The 16,484-nt window shown below is 38.2% G+C and overlaps 1 protein-coding gene across 8 annotated transcripts in view; it reads left to right on the top strand.

Moving 5' to 3' along the window:
* PPP2R3A (protein phosphatase 2 regulatory subunit B''alpha) overlaps positions 1-16,484 on the top strand; it is a 213,003-nt gene that overhangs the window by 78,986 nt on the left and 117,533 nt on the right. For all 8 annotated transcript variants that reach the window (XM_078071623.1, XM_078071621.1, XM_078071627.1 and 5 more), the window contains one exon: positions 10,616-10,882. In XM_078071623.1, coding sequence (XP_077927749.1) covers positions 10,616-10,882 — 267 coding nt within the window. The remainder of the gene's footprint in view (positions 1-10,615; positions 10,883-16,484) is intronic.

The raw sequence follows: 16,484 nt of genomic DNA, 5'->3' as shown, positions 1-16,484 counted from the left end.
TTAGACTCTGAATTATCTCCTCTTGCCCCACATCCTAAAAGAACATCTACCTCCAAGTATTAGGAATACTGAGGGGCAAAAAGATTTGATTTGTAGGTTCTTTCTGTTATTCTCATGGAATGTGTTCCTGTCATTTGGAGGCAACTGAAACAAGACACAAAATGCTTATTAGAGCTCCTATTTTGCTGCAACCAATAAACTTAAGGCTCAAGGAGCAGGCCAGAAGCAAAGAAGCCATAGATAACCACCACCACCCAACCTTCTTCCCCCACCTCAGTGTTCATTCTTTAAGAGTAAAATAACATTAATTACACAAAACAAGCTATTAAACAATGTGAAAACACCAAGTTAGAGCCTAAAGGAGGATATCAAAATCTAGGATTAAGAATAATTAATTAGGGGCGCCTGGGTGGCTCAGTCGTTAAGCGTCTGCCCTCGGCTCAGGTCATGATCCCAGGGTCCTGGGATCGAGCCCTACATCAGGCTCCCTGCTCTGCGGGAAGCCTGCTTCTCCCTCTCCCACTCCCCCTGCTTGTGTTCCCCCTCTCGCTGTGTCTCTCTCTGTCAAATAAATAAATAAAATCTTTAAAAAAAAAAAAAAGAGTAATTAATTAGCTTATAATCAATTTCTTCTCTTTTTTTTTTTTTATTTTTTTTTATTTTAAAGATTTTATTTATTTATTTGACAGAGAGATAGAGAGAGAGCACAAGTAGGCAGAGAGAGAGGGAGAAGCAGACTCTCCACTGAGCAGGGAGCCCGACGCGGGGCTCGATCCCAGGACCCTGGGATCATGACCTGAGCCGAAGGCAGCCGCTTAACTGACTGAGCCACCCAGGCGCCCCTCAATTTCTTCTCTTAAAGCTTGTTTGCAATGGTATTTTAAGCAAAGTCTATGATTCCAAGTTATTACCTCTTTTAACTATGCCAATTAGAGCCAAGTTGAGAAAAGCTTTTTTTTTTTTGAGATGTAATTCACATAGTATAAAATTCACCCTTTGAGGTGCATAATTCAGTAGGTTTTAGTGTATTCAACAAGGTTGTGCAGCCATCAGCACTAATTCCAGAACATTTTCATCACCCCCAAAAACCTGTATTCATTAGCAGTCACTCCCCATTCCCTCCTCCCCTCAGTCCCTGGCAACCACTAATCTACTTTCTGTCTGTATGGATTTGTCTGTTCTGGACATTTCATGCAAATGGAATCATACAATATGCAGTCTTTTATATCTGGCTTCTTTCACTTGACAATGTTTTCAAGGTTCATCATGTAGCATGTATCAGTGCTTCATTCCTTTGAATGGTTAAATAATATTCAGTTGTATGAATATACCACATTTTGTTTACCCATTCATCAGCTGATGGACATTTGGGTTTCCACTTTTTTGGCTATTATGAATAACTCTGCTATGAACATTCATGTACAAGTTTTTGTGTGGACCGAGAAAGGCTTTTGATTTAATATTTTTAAGTTTTTCAAAACAGCCAGCTTCCTTTTTTTTAATCAGAAGTACCCTCCTGATGTAGCAGAGCTTCCTCTTAAGTATGTAACTTTTTTTTTCCCTATAGCATCTTTTGTGGTGTCACTTCACAGTGACTCTCCTGTCTTTCTGGACCTTATTCTAACATTCAACACAACTGAGCTCATTTCCCAGGCTTGCTGTGCTATGTATTTCTGTCACTTAGATTTTTACAGCTTTGCTGCCTGTTTTACCCCATAAGCCTTCTTCATTCTAAAGCCTTGGTTGATGGTATCATCTCAGTCTTCATAGCCATGTTCAGCTGAGGCTGGTGAATGACTTGACAAGTTGGTTTATAAAATAAAGGCTAGACTTATTTTGGCCCAACACATTGCCTATACAGTATTAACTGTTGAGCAATTTTCTACAAGTCAAAATAAGTGATTTACTTCTTCAGGCAGTTGTTCAAATTTTTCTCTATCCTGTGTAATCAACCCATTTTTTTTTTCTCAAAACATCCCATAGCGCTGATTCTTTCCAGAGAGAGAAAGAATTAATATTGTATATCACCATTGTCTTCACTAAAAGGATCAATGGCAGGGAATTATAAGAGGATTCAGAAAGCTCTAGAGAATCAATCCTGAGTTTCAAACTAAGCCTCAAAGAATGAATTCTATAAAAATGGAATGTGTTGGGTGTCACACACAGCTTTATTCTCCTTTATCCTTCCCAGTGTCACCTTCCTTGAGGGAACAGGCTCTTTCTAGACTCACTCCTCAGTTCTTTAGGTCCTTTCAGGACACGGTAAGGAAGCACCTTTATTTGCTTTTCTTAGAAAGCTATTCTTTAAAAAATCCTTCACTTTTTCAGGTAACAGCAGAGGCTAGCCTCTCTTCCATTTAATCCTGCCAAGGAACTTGTAAAACTCTGTACCCAGGAACCCACCACAGCTGGTTCTCTTTGAGAAAGATTATCATCCTTGCTCAAGCATGTTTGCTCTAGGGGAACATATATGGAACATATAAGGAACCCCAGTCTAGGCAGCTGGATTTTAACACAGTTGCCTTGAAGACCCAGGTTGAGCACATTCTCCAGACAGAACAGACATGTGTCTTCAGGGTATGCTCATGAATGATCTGCAAGCCAAGAAGAGATGCAGGTCATTGAGCAGGAAACACCTACTGTTGGCTAGTTATCTTATTTGGATGGACTTCATATATGCTGCAGAAGGCAGGAGAAAAGATCTGGTTTATTCCAGAAGGACATTGGGAAGACCCTTACAGTTGACTCCATTATAACTGCCCACAGTTCCAGCCTTTACGTGGTCTCAAACTAAATTTATAAACTATGTGTTAATAGTTTTCTATTCTTCATGCTGGTTAGCCCCTCCAGGGGAAAACTCTCACCCAGAAACACCCAGCCCCATGAATTGTACTTTCTCTATGATCAAAGTAGATAAGACAGTAGATCATAGGTCATGTTTGCATCAGTAGTGAAATTCCTTATACTTGATTTTTTCCTAGTAAAAAAGAGGTCACTCTAAAAAACCTGTTCTTTGCAACTATGTTCCAGTTATATACTTCTTGAAACTAACTCATTCTGAGATCCTTTCTAGAACCAAGCACATTTACTTCCATAGAAGCACAAGTAAATAAGTAAAAAGCAAATAAACCAACCTCATGATAGTCTTTTTTGGTCAGTAACTTATTGCCACAGACCAGTTCTTTCCTAAGCCCCTTAAGGGGGCCTGGTCTTTTCTCCCTCTGATTTCTTTGGAAAGCAGTTAGATAAACAAAAACTTAGAGCTCACTTCATCATCAAAAGAAATGGAGAAATGTCTTCTTAAGAGTGTAGCAGAGCAGGCTCTTTTTAAACTACTGTTCTGATTTGGAAACTTCAGAGACTTACAGGAAGTGAATGTAATAAAAGTATTTGTTGTCCTTTGCTCCAAATCAGCATTGTGCTAGGTATGGTAAGGAAAAGAAGAGACCATTTATTTATTATCTCCATACCCTCAGCACTCAGTGAAGTGTCTGTATATAATAAGTGGCCAGAAAAATACTTGTTGAGTGACTATAAAATTGACCTTACCTTCAAGAGTTTAGACTCTTTGGAAAATAATTATCAGATTATAAAATACTGCAGTAGAAGCCCTTTTACTTGAACACAATTGGGATTGATAGTTATTTAGTAGGGAATCATAAACTCTATGTATATATTAAAATTTTTATCTTAAACTATTAATTTATTTGGATCTTTTGATAGAAGGCCAAAGCCTTTTCTTTGAGTGTCATTGGAAATTGGAATTCCATAACAGCTTTCTTTAGTAAGTCACATTCAGTACATTTGTTGACTGACTTCCAGTTTCAATTTCTTTAAAGTGAAGAAGGAACTTAAGTCAGTAGTGAAGCAATTTGAATGTAGACTCCTCCTAGATTTTAATTATTTTGTCCTTTATCTCACCCATACCTAATTTTACAGCAAAAAACTTTTAATAACAGCTTGACTTTACTGAATCTTTTTTTAAAAGATTTTATTTATTTGAGAGAGAGAGTGCACTGGTGCATGCACACACATGTGCCTGTGCACACACCAGGGAGGCCAGAGGGGGGAAAGAGAGGGAGAGAGAATCTCAAGCAGACTCCACTGAGCGCCAGCCCCCTCATAGCTCGATCCTAGGACTGGGAGAGATCCTAGGACTGGGAGATCGTGACCTGAGCCAAAACCAAGAGTCAGCTGCCCAACTGACTGAGCCACCCAGCCACCCCCTTTTACTGAATCTTTATAAAACAATTCAACTTAGATGTTTTATTTTCAATTTTAGGAATTTTAGAAACAACAACTTTTTTCTGCATTCATATTTCATTAGTTTATGTAATATGTAATTGAAATGAGTAATTACTGTAAAAAGTACAACATAAACAAGTGGATACAGGCACAGCCGACTCTTAGCAAGCAACTACTGTGAGAAGAAATATGAGAACATAACAGAAACTAAATTGTTAGTCATGGATCAGTGTGTTCCAGGTGTCAGGTTCTCTCTTTTACAAGAGAAATGGAGATCATTGGCTAAACCAGAGAATAGGTTAAGTGGAGGTAATTTAAGAGTAATGGTATTTCATTAAGAGAATTGTAGTAAAGGGGGCTTACGTAGGGAAGGTAAAATTTCATGAAATAGGTGAAATTTGAATTGGATTTTGAAGGATGGTTGGAGTGTATATGATTTGAGGAGATGGAGCATTCTCAGGAAAGGGATGAAAAGTCACCCCCCTAAGGCCACACATTGCTTGGGAAGAACAAGGGGAATAAATTTAAGATGTAGTTTAATTGAAAAAGCATTAGGTCATAAACCTAAGGCCTAATGCCATTCATAACAGATTTTTTTTGATGTTTTAATTTGGAGGTAAATAATGAAGGAGGAAAAGATCATTCTAGGCAAGGAGTGTAGGAAAAAAAATCAGGGAAAGCTAGAGCTCAGAGTTAACATGTAAGCCCAGTGAGAGGAAATTGGGGAAAACAGAGGAGCCCAAGTTAAAGAATTAGACCAGTGGTTTCAATCATGATCTTCTGTCAATCATACTATATATTGAAAGCTTTCGTGTAAGATTTTGTATGAGTGGAGAATTCCACAGCTTAAAAAGAAAAAAATTTGAAAACCATAGGTTTAGACATATAAACCCAATGTACACATTATGAAGTGTTGTCAGAATGTCTTGAAAGGAAATCAATAAAAAGATAAATCAGGGCGCCTGGGTGGCTTAGTCAGTTAAGCATCTGCCTTCTGCTCAGGTCATGGTCCCAGGGTCCTGGGATAGAGTCCTGCATCGGGCTCCTTGCTCAGCAGGGAGCCTGCTTCTCCCTCTGCCTGCCGCTCCCCGCTGCTTGTGCTCTCTCTCTCTCTGACAAATAAATAAAATCTTAAAAAAAAAAAAAAAAAAAGATAAGTTGTAGGAAACAATGGAAATCCAAAGAATTTAATTCCCACTAAATTCGACAAAAGTTCAGTAGAAGAGAGTTGTGAGTTATTTTTGGTTTGGGGGTTTATTAGGTAATGATGTTTGGTTTATATTTTCTAGAAATAGAAAATAAATATTGAATACTGTGATCGAAAATAAAGATTGAAGAGGATGTTTGAAGTTTTATTTGTAAATGACTACATGAGGCAGATGTTTAGTATATAATAAAATAATAGAGTATTTTTTAAATCTGAGATGATTTCTTTAAAGCTCCTTGAAGAAAAAAGGCTCACAAATTCAAGACATTATGTCATTGCTATTTGCTCATCTTTTGTACCTTTACTGTCGCCAAATTTCACTCACATGTATATAAAAGCTGCTTTCTTATGGCATTCAGTTGTTCCACTTTCTTTTTTTTAAAGATTTTATTAATTTGTTTATTTTAAGAGAGAGACAGAGAGTATGCGAGTGGGGGGAGGGGCAGAAAGAGAGGGGGAGAGAGAATCTTGAGCAGACTTGCACTGAGAAAAGAGCCCTCGACCCCATGACCCCAAGATCATGACCTGAACTGAAATCAAGAGTCCAACACCCAACTAACTGAACCATCCAGGTGCCCCCAGTTGTTCTACTTTCTTAACCCACACTTTGACAATAAATTTTCAAATGTGTCTAGATCCAGAATCACTTCACCGAAGTATGTTGGATAACTAAGATAGTCTTCTGCACACAAGCCAAAAAAAAAAGGATTTGATTTTAAAATATAAGATCAACAGACCTCTTTCTATATTACATTTGAGGATGAAAGTTTTTCTCCGTATTTTAGCTGGATATATCTAGAGGGTTTTATATATTTGCTTCCCTTCAAATAAGAAATAAAAAAAAAAAACTGTTCTTAAAATGATAGATTCAAATTTGAAGTGTAGCTTGTTCTTTTTTCATAAAATACTAAATAGCAAAAACAAAAATGCTCTACATGTTCTTTTTCTAATTGTTTGAGGAGAAACTGATTTATGTGGATTGACACCTCACATACTCTGAGTTTAAGAAGTTAGCATTATCTGAGAAGTTGCTATTTTTAGGTCCAGCTGTAATGTTTCTAACTTTGGTGCTAGAGTAGTGGGTGCTTCCTTTCCCAGAAGGCTCTGTATTCTCAACATGTGCAGGTCAATTTGACATAAAGCTCTCTACAGGGAGCAACAGGCCCATTGCAGGCGTGTTTCTAACTTGAAAATTATGAGCAGATATTGGGAGCCACTGGCTATATTTGGGAACCAGTTGCATGTCAGTACAAGCATGGATTGTGGTCCCTGGAGACTGGGAAAGCACAATGCCTGAACTTAATTTCTTTTGGAGATAAGAAGAAAATACCTCTCTACCTGACAAGATTGACAACTTTTTAAATCTGACCATCTTCAGAAGTGTACTGGACAGTGGCTAAGTAAACATCCACTTTTCAAAGATGATGATCAAGGAAACATCTCTACGAAGGGACCCGGATTTAAGGGGAGAGTTAGCTTTCCTGGCAAGGGGCTGTGATTTTGTTCTCCCGTCACGGTTTAAGAAGCGGCTGAAGTCATTTCAGCAGACACAGGTTTGGAACTTGGGTGTTTCTTTTAAAATATTTTTATTACTAATAAAACCACCCAGTGAACTAACTTACAAATAATTTTACAGCTCACTTGATATTAGATCAAGGAATTAATCTGTGTCCTCTATTCAGCTATTTGCAGAAAGCTATTTGTAGAGAGATTCCAACAGGTTTAAAAATAGACCTTCTGGACCTGAAGTACAGTACTCACATTTTTCTCTTGTAGAGAGGGAATCCAGTTTTAGAGACAATAAATACACCTCAACAAATACCGTACAGTTCACAAATTTTAAATAGAAGTATCTTTGAGAAACTAGAATTTCTGTGCTAAAAGCTGTCTTTGCACTTTGAATCAATAGACTATATTTGTATTAACATACATACATCTGTAATGAATTGTTTTTAAAGTATCAGTCCTGGTAATCTTTTTTTGCGGGAAGAACTAATTTTATATATAGACAGTTGTGTGGGTGTGATATAATGTATGTAGGTAACAAAGGATGACAATTTCTGGGTTGTGAAAGAATGTCCTCCCTCAGCAAGCTGTGATATTGAGTCATTTCTGCCTGTGATGACAACTTTGCAGAATCCATGCTTACTTGCTTATAATGTAGGGCCAGTGTTTTACCAAACAATTTGCCTCACCTTGAATACAATACAAATCAAGGGTCATACAAGTGATGGCCACCCAGAATCCAGCAAGAAACCGTAGTTTCTTAGTTATTCTGACCCAGAGTAATTTCAGATTGAGTGAACCATATGAAATTGCTTATTTTTAAAAACAGGTCAAAAATGGTCAAATATTGGAAATGCTACAGTGACATAATAGTATAAGGATACTAAATGATACTATGTTTGTTTATAGACTAAAACTGAAATGGAGAATTGAGACACTTTCCCCAGCTAGTTCTATTTTAACACTGTTTCTAAATTTAAACAAAACAGTTTTATTCAAAATGAGCAGATGCTGAACTTGCTGGTAAATCTGCCAAATTTTATATAACTGTTATTCTATAGTATTTATAAAGGGCCAGTTTTATTAAACTAAATTATGTGTCTTCTATTGAATTCAGTGGAAAGTAAATTGATTAACACATAAAAGTGCAAAATAAATGCATTCTTTTTTTTCCCTTTTAAATATATCAATTTTGTTAAATATGGGATTAACCAATGAATTGATAAATACTTCCCTATCAGTGAATTGCTTAATGTTAAGAAGTACACTAAGGAAAGCAAAGTAGATTATATAGTTGAATACCCATTTAAATAAAAACTTTGACAGATAGCCAGGGTTTGTTCTCCATTGTTACTTATTTCTGTCGAAGCAAAAGTGTAGAGTTAACATAGAAGGTCTTGCTCTAAACCTTTTCCACTAGTGTGTGTTCACTAGACTATTGGGTTTCATCCCCACTGGCACCAGTGGTCTTAATCCTATGGTTATAACTGCCTGGATGTCACACCATGGAAAACATTTTGGGGAAACAAAAAAAGAATTTTTATGATTGTATACTTGTAGTCTCACAGACCTGTTTCAGCATAGAATAATAGAAAGGGGATGACACTAATATAAATGACCTATTTATATATAAACATAAAGCCCCTGAAGAATTATATGCCTTCTTGTAGAAGTTTAGGAACGATTTCTACTGTTATTGACTCATGGGACTCTGTAATAATATTTACAGCTTAACATTAAAACAGAACGAAATCTTTACGTACAGATTATCAATTTGTTAAATCAAAAGTGATTTGTAAACTTTAAATTGTTTTTACAAATATAAATGATTGTTTTATTTCTTGTTGAATCTGAAGGACCATGCCAAATTACATTTAACCTTTTTGAGAACCTCATCCTTTGGCCTTGTGGCTCATTTTCTTAAATAAGGACATATCTGTGCCTAGCACTGTTCTGAACATTTTACCTACGTTAGTTACATCCTGTAATTTCCTTTAATCTTTGCAACAACCTTCCAAGAAGTAGGAGTTATAATCTGTTTTATTACTGAATTCTAAAAGGTTAAGTAACTTTCCTGAGGTCACAGAACTAGTAAGCCATCACTGTTTTCTTTTAAGTTTTTCATACTTCATTAGCCTCACTTCTCTCTGTGCCATGTTTTGCTTGACTATTACTTTATAGGGGTGACATCCTGATAGTGCAGCAAAATCTTGGTATGACCAACTGGATATTATATCCCCAGTAGTATTAATATATGAGCAGACTCTACTGTATGTATTGTGTCAGATATTAACCTGAGAAATAGGCCATGTGTGACAAAAGAAGATTAAATCCTATTCATCACATATTTATGTGAATGAAGCTTATCTTCCTATAATACTCATGCTTTTCAAGGGTAGCCAAGATTTTTATCCTGAGTTTAAAGATATGTTATGAGCCCATATGTCAAAATGATAGTCAGATCTACTATTTCAGATCTACTATTAGATATCAGAAATATGATATTCAGATCTATTACTTAGAGATAAATCACTGTTCAAACTTTAGGAATGGTATTAGGATAATTTAAGGAAAATGAAAATTTGAGTAATATTTTGTGTTCATAGTGATCAACAGTCCTGTCCCTCTTTCATACTTTATGTAGTATCTAACACAGTGCCATGCTCATGAGCCTTGATAGATAATTTGATCAAAATTAAGAGAAGAAATTAAAACTCTGAAAATCTTCATAGAACTCTTTTTGCTTTTTCTGCTAGGAATCTCAGAACTAAATTTAGTCTTCATTGGTAAAGTAGACTTCTACCTGAATGTTAGTGTACCTCCCATCCCCTTTCCCTGAATCATGGATAATCTTAATCTCCTCATTGCCCGCCCCCCCCATATACCGTCCTTTCTTCTATCTCTTTATGGCATACCACATCAAATCCTTTTTGGAAGAAGGAATGATATAAACTATAAATGAGTTAAACTCTGAAGGGAGTTTGGCTGTGATGAAATTAATAACCACGATCCTTGCCTATTATTGGAGTGTACCACAAATGAGAGAAATGTGTATTATAGAAAAAAATGGCATCCCCCCCAGGGGCAAGTAAATCAACCTGGTAGAAGACTTACCAAAAGTAAAATGCTTTCATTTTCTTAACAAAGACTTTCTCTGCATCAGGTACTGACAGTGATTTTACCTAGACAAAGTCAAACTAGAGAGAAGAAGGTGAAAGAACACCCCCCAATATATTTTAGATTTATGCATTTTAAAAGAACTTATTCTATGTGCCTGTTGAAGTAGAGGTAGAAATGTGCAGAAAGATGAAGAACAGTCTTCGAAAAGAATTTACTAATCCAATTCCAACAGACTAAGAATACACTTGAAGATCTTAATATGTCAGCTAACATTGCTCTTAAATGTCGGGCTCATAATTGATGGAAAGATGTACTATAGGATTTTTAAAGCATAAATCTGCGTAAACTCAGGTATTGACAGATAACGTATTTATTTTTTATGGATAGACATTCCCTAGAAGCAAACTGATCACCCTGTAGAGTAGAATGAGCTCTTGATCTCTACTGTCTCTATTTATTACTTATTACTGGTGAGGACTTTCAAGAAATATATACTGTTTAGAATGTTTGTGTCTCATAATCACGTTTTCCTTCCAGATTCAAAATAAACCAGAAAAGAAACCTGGGACACCTCTTCCACCTACAGCCACCTTTCCAACTAGTCCCCGACCTCTCTCTCCAGTTCCTCATGTGAATAATGTTGTGAATGCACCATTGTCTGTAAACATTCCACAGTTCTATTTTCCTGAAGGACTCCCCGATGCCTGCAGTAACTATGAACAGACTCTAAGCAAAATTGAAACTGCTTTCATGGATATTGAAGATCAGAAAGCAGACATCTATGAAATGGGAAAAATTGCAAAGGTAATATAACTACTAAATGATGTATAATCTCTCTTTCTCTAACAATCCCAATCTCTCTCTCTTCACTGCCTCTTTGCTCTCTGTTTTTTAAGCATGGCTAGGTTTTTTCCCTTGTTGAAAAAACTTATTTGATCCTGATACATCATCTATGGTCCCATTTCATGGAACTCGTAAGTTTGAATAAAACCTTAGTGTTCTTCCAGTCCATCCTCCCATTTAATATAGGAATTACATCCATGACATCATCAACACATAAATTCATTCTCTGCTTGAATGCTTTCAGTGACCGGAAGCTCACTATCTTGCCAAGCAACCTGTTCCATTATGAAATAGCCTCACTGGGGACGCCTGGATGGCTCAGTCAGTTGGGCATCTGCCTTCGGCTCAGGTCATGATCCCGGGGTCCTGGGATTGAGTCCTGCATCGGGCTCCTTGCTCAGCGGGGAGCCTGCTTCTCCCTCTCCCTCTGCTGCTCCCTCTGCTTGTGTGCTCTCTCTCTGACAAATAAATAAATAAAATCTTTAAAAAAAATGAAATAGCCTCAGTTGTTAGAAAAATTTCCCTTGTATTAAATATGAATGTCTTTTTTTGTTCTCACCCATTGATCATAACTCTGCCCTGAAGCCAGACAAGGAACCATTGGGCCAGCTCAACACTAATTCTACTCAGAAATAAATGGATTTGCCGCTAGGAACCAAGTCTTTGATACTTTCCAATATACTCAACTGCTTCTAATTTAGGATCTTAGCCTTTCATGCCAGGACTACTGAACATCTTCAGTAACTGGATGCTACGTCTCCAGTCTCCTCCTAGAACAATTAATACTAAGCATGAGCATCAGATTATATTTGATCATGCCATTCCCCAGCTCAGCAATATTCCCCAGCTCACGACCTATAGCAGCACTTTGTTTTGTTTGGGTTTTATTTTTATCATGCGTGTAAATTGAAGAGTCAGATCATATCTCAAGATTTAGCAGTGGTTCAGGCTGTGCTTCAAGAGGCAGAGGGGTTTAGTAGACTAAGGGTTGCATGTGGGCAAGTAGGAGACCAGGTGGAAGCTCCTGAGACCCCGTTCGTACTTTCACAGTTCCCCTGCTTTCAGGAATAATATTTTATTTTTTTAAAAGATTTTATTTGTCAGAGAGAGAGAGCACAAGCAGAGGGCGCAGCAGGTAGAGCAGGCAGAGGGAGAAGCAGGCTCCCCGCTGAGCAAGGAGCCTGATGTGGGGCTCGATCCCAGGACCCTGGGATCATGACCTGAGCCGAAGGCAGACGCTTAACCGACTGAGCCACCCAGATGTCCCTCAGGAATAATATTTTAAAGTTTGGACACTACTGATCTTGAGGATAAAACCCAAACTACTGTTCCCTGCCTAAGCCTGACCTATTTGCCCTCCAACAGGATTGCCTCTGCATTTGGGCTCTCCCAGTTCTTCCCTCCAAAATGGGCTTCCACTCCTGCCAACCCCCACTTCACCCATCCTTTAAGACCTACCTTCCATCGTGTCTTTGGAGAAGTCCCTGAATCCCCACTCCAGTCATGCCCTGCCCTCTTCTCTATCTGCATTCAGAACATTTGTTGCTTCTGGGGGTTTTTGGTTTTTTTGTTTTACATTCTTCTCTTTAATCAAATTATTGAGCACATTGTGTTAAGCAAAATACTGCACTTAGAAAAAGTAAAGCAGATAGATTCTTCTTATTCACTATGAAAATGAATAATTATTCACTATTTTCTTTTTTTTTCTTTTTTTTTATTTAAATTCCATTAATGAACATACATTATTGGTTTCTGAGGTAGAGGTCAGTGATTCATCAGTCTTATATAATACCCAGTGCTCATTACATCATGTGCCTTCCTTAATGTCCATCCCCCCCGACCTCTCTCCCCTCCAGCAACCCTCAGTTTGTTTCCTATGATTAAGAGTCTCTTATGGTTTGTCTCCCTCTCTGATTTCGTCTTTTGGTTTTTTTCCTCTCTTCCGCTATGATCCTGTTTTGTTTTTTAAATTACACATATAAGTGAGATCATGTGATAATTGTCTTTCTCTGATTGACTTATTTCACATAGCATAATACCCTCTAGTTCCATCCACGTTGTTGCAAATGGCAAGATCTCATTTTTTTTTTGATGGCTGAGTAGTATTCCATTGTATATATATGCCACATCTTCTTTATCCATTCATCTGTCGATGGACATCTGGGCTCTTCCCATAGTTTGGCTACTGTGGACATTGCTGCTATAAACATTGGGGTGTCGGTGCCCCTTCAGATCACTACATTTGTATCTTTGGGGTAAATACCCAGTAGTGCAATTGTTGGGTCCTAGGGTAGCTCTATTTTCAACTTTTTGAGGAACCTCCCCATGTTTTCCAGAGTGGCTGTACCAGTTTGCATTTCCACCGACAGTGTAGGAGGGTTCCCCTTTCTCCACATCCTCACCAACATCTGTCATTTCCTGATTTGTTAATTTTAGCCATTCTGATTGGTGTGAGGTGGTATCTCCTTGTGTTTTGATTTGCATTTCCCTGATGCTGAGTGATGCTGAGCATTTCTTCATGTGTCTATTGGCCATTTGGATGTCTTCTTTGGAGCAATGTCTGTTCATGTCTTCTGCCCATTTCTTGATTGGATTATTTGTTCTTTGGGTGTTGAGTTTGGTAAATTCTTTATAGATTTTGAATACTAGCCCTTTATCTGATATGTCATTTGCAAATATCTTCTCCCATGCTGTTGGTTTCTTCTGGTTTTGTCAACTGTTTCCTTCGCTGTGCGAAAGCTTTTTATCTTGATAAAGTCCCAATAGTTCATTTGTAAATTAGATTTTAGGAGAAACGACAAGGAGTTCTTTTTTTATTCCCACCTTCTTCACCCCTCCCCCCCATCTTAGAACTTGCTTGTTGATCCCTTAGATATTTCTAATGAAAAGTAAACTCATTGCAGAAATAAGAGCTCACCTATTTACTCTCTATTTTAGACATAAGGAAACTGAAGTTCTGTGAGTACTTCACTTGAAGTCAGAGAACTAGTACATGTCAGGAGACTGGTCCTCTAACTCCTGGCGTTGTGCTGTTTATACCATATGTTATCTCCCCTGAACATATGCTAACATACCATTAGCTAACTTCCAATCAGTATCCACCCAAATAAATTACAGGTTCTTTCAGGGCATTGGCATTTTCTTACCCAAAGCTTTGAGAGATGGCAACTGTATGAGCCAAGATGGTAAATTATCTGAATGGGGTGGAACTATGAATCTAAATCCAAGAGACAGAATTAGTAAGGCTGAATGAAATCTGCATTTAGAGATAACATGTCAACTGCATAAATGCCAAACAGGGTTATTTCTAACATGCCAACAGTCCGTGTGAGAGAAACAGGCAGTTTCATGGACTGCTTCAGGCAGTCAGACAAGGAGAAACTGTCCAGATTAAGAGACATAATAGTTCCTGGTGCTGTGCTGTGCACACCACATCTGGAGAGCCAATCCAAGCGATTTGTACCTGTCAGAGACCTACAGCTTGTTCCGTCTAGAATACAAGTCCTATAGGTCAACCTTCCTCCTCTGAATATTCCCAGCTTCTAACTAAGGATCCTGTTCTCTTCTGCCTTTCCACAGCCTTATCTCCACCCTCCTGCTGTGGCCCTTCTGCCCCTGTCTCATGGTAGCCGTGCCCTGCTCCATGGTTCAGTGGTCCTCTAGCATTCGACAGATTTATGTCGTCATTTCTGGCGTTTAGCTAATCCCCATTTAACCCAGCTTTTACTTGGCTATGGCTGTCTATTAACACTCACTAAGCACAACCCTATTTTCAGATATTTTTTACTATGCACGTCGGTCTTCTCTGCCACAGAGTGAGCTCTGTGCCTGTGGCATCTGCACTGCATGTGTTTGTTTTCTCATGACAAGTTGGTTGTAGGTAAAGGAGAAGAAAGACAGCCTTTAAGGGACAATGAAGGGAGAGGTAGTTGGAGCAATAAATGAACACTTCTCTGAATTCTTGTAGTCTATAAAGCTGTTGGGAAGGCCAGCTTGAGTTTGCAGTCTACTCTTAGTGACACTTAAGTGTAGCTGTAGAGACTGGGGTCTGTTTTTTGAAGTGCAAAGAAAACGCTGTGTTTATGAAATCTGCATCTGTTCCTGAAGTTTAGCTCATTCTTCTTTGACCTCAAACAGCCCTGGAGAGATTAATACCCATTTCTGATTAAATTCTCAGTGTGTAGCGTGTACTTTTTCCCACAGCTTTAAGTGATGACGGAGAAGAAATTAATAAAGAGAATGAATCTAAGAGAGAGAAAAGCAGTGGAGGAACATACACTGAGGAACGGTAAGAAAAGCATTTGTCTTCAGAGCCAGAAGACTCACCACAGAGTTTTAGCCTCTAGCAGAAAATTGAGGAAGAGTGAAAGTCTCTTCTGAACTGTACAGAGACCATCCGCTTCTCTCTTCTGGCTGAGGTAGTACTGCCTTGACCTATCATGCCTGTGTCCTGTAAGGCAGCTTCTCTGTACCTTTATTTCTTCATCTGTAGAATGGGCTGAAAATACCTGCCCTCTTTTGCATGGGGATCATGTAATGATCGAATGAAATAACAGGCATAAGACATTTTAAAATGCATTTAAAATCTGCATTGCAGATACTGGATAATCATCTCCTCCTCCTGTGTGACTCATTAGATAACCTTGCTTTCAATTCTTTATGTTGTTGGGCCCTCCTTAGGTCAAATTATAGGTGTTAGATTGTCCTTGCTCCAGCAACTTTGATTACCAGAGACTGACTTTTGCCTCCCCCTCTGAGTTTCCTAAACCCATTTTCTGTATCTCCCTCATATCCCCACTTGTCATCCATTCTTTTCCTTTGTAAAAAGTCTTGACACTGGCTTGTTCTCTCCTCTGTTATTGAAGTCTCTATTCTGTTGCCCTCAGCTTAATGTCATTTACTTTTTTAGGTTCTTATTGATCTCCTGACACCCTTTATCTTAATTCTTTGGTTTCAAGCAGATACAGCCAGCCATACATTTTTTTAAATAGCCAAAATGTAATATCTGCATTGCATTTTTTTCCTTTGGCGTTTTCTCCAAGGGCTAATACCCTCATGCTGCCTAACATGTGGCTATTTAGGGTACCCCACAATGAGAAAAATAGGCCAGCCCTTTCCTATCTATTTTATTTTTTTAAAGATTTATTTATTTTTTGAGAGAGAGAGTAGGTGGGGAGGGGCAGAGGGAGAGAGAGAGACAGTCTTAAGCAGACTCCACGTTGAGCTCAGAGCCTGATGCAGGGCTTGATCTCATTGCCCTGAGATCATGACCTGAGCCGAAAGCAAGAGTTGGATGCTTAACTGACTGCGCCACTGAGGCGCCCCCCAATCTATTTTAAAACCTATCCATTCTATACCTTATCTGTTAGGATTTTGCCTTTGAGTCATAATGAATGTATGTGTCAGTCTCTCACCAACTTACTACTCCTTAGGAGCTGATATGTATGCATTTTAACAGGAGTCTTCTAGAGAAAAGACTATAATCCAAGGGAATGAAAGTTGTTTAATAGTGGAAGTAGCCCCACGGGATGTGGTAAGCATGCAGTCCCTGGTAGTGTTTCAG

This window comes from Halichoerus grypus, chromosome 1 (genome assembly GCF_964656455.1).
Source record: "Halichoerus grypus chromosome 1, mHalGry1.hap1.1, whole genome shotgun sequence".
In the NCBI taxonomy this organism is placed as follows: Eukaryota; Metazoa; Chordata; class Mammalia; order Carnivora; family Phocidae; genus Halichoerus; species Halichoerus grypus.
This window is presented reverse-complemented; position numbering and strand designations above follow the sequence as displayed.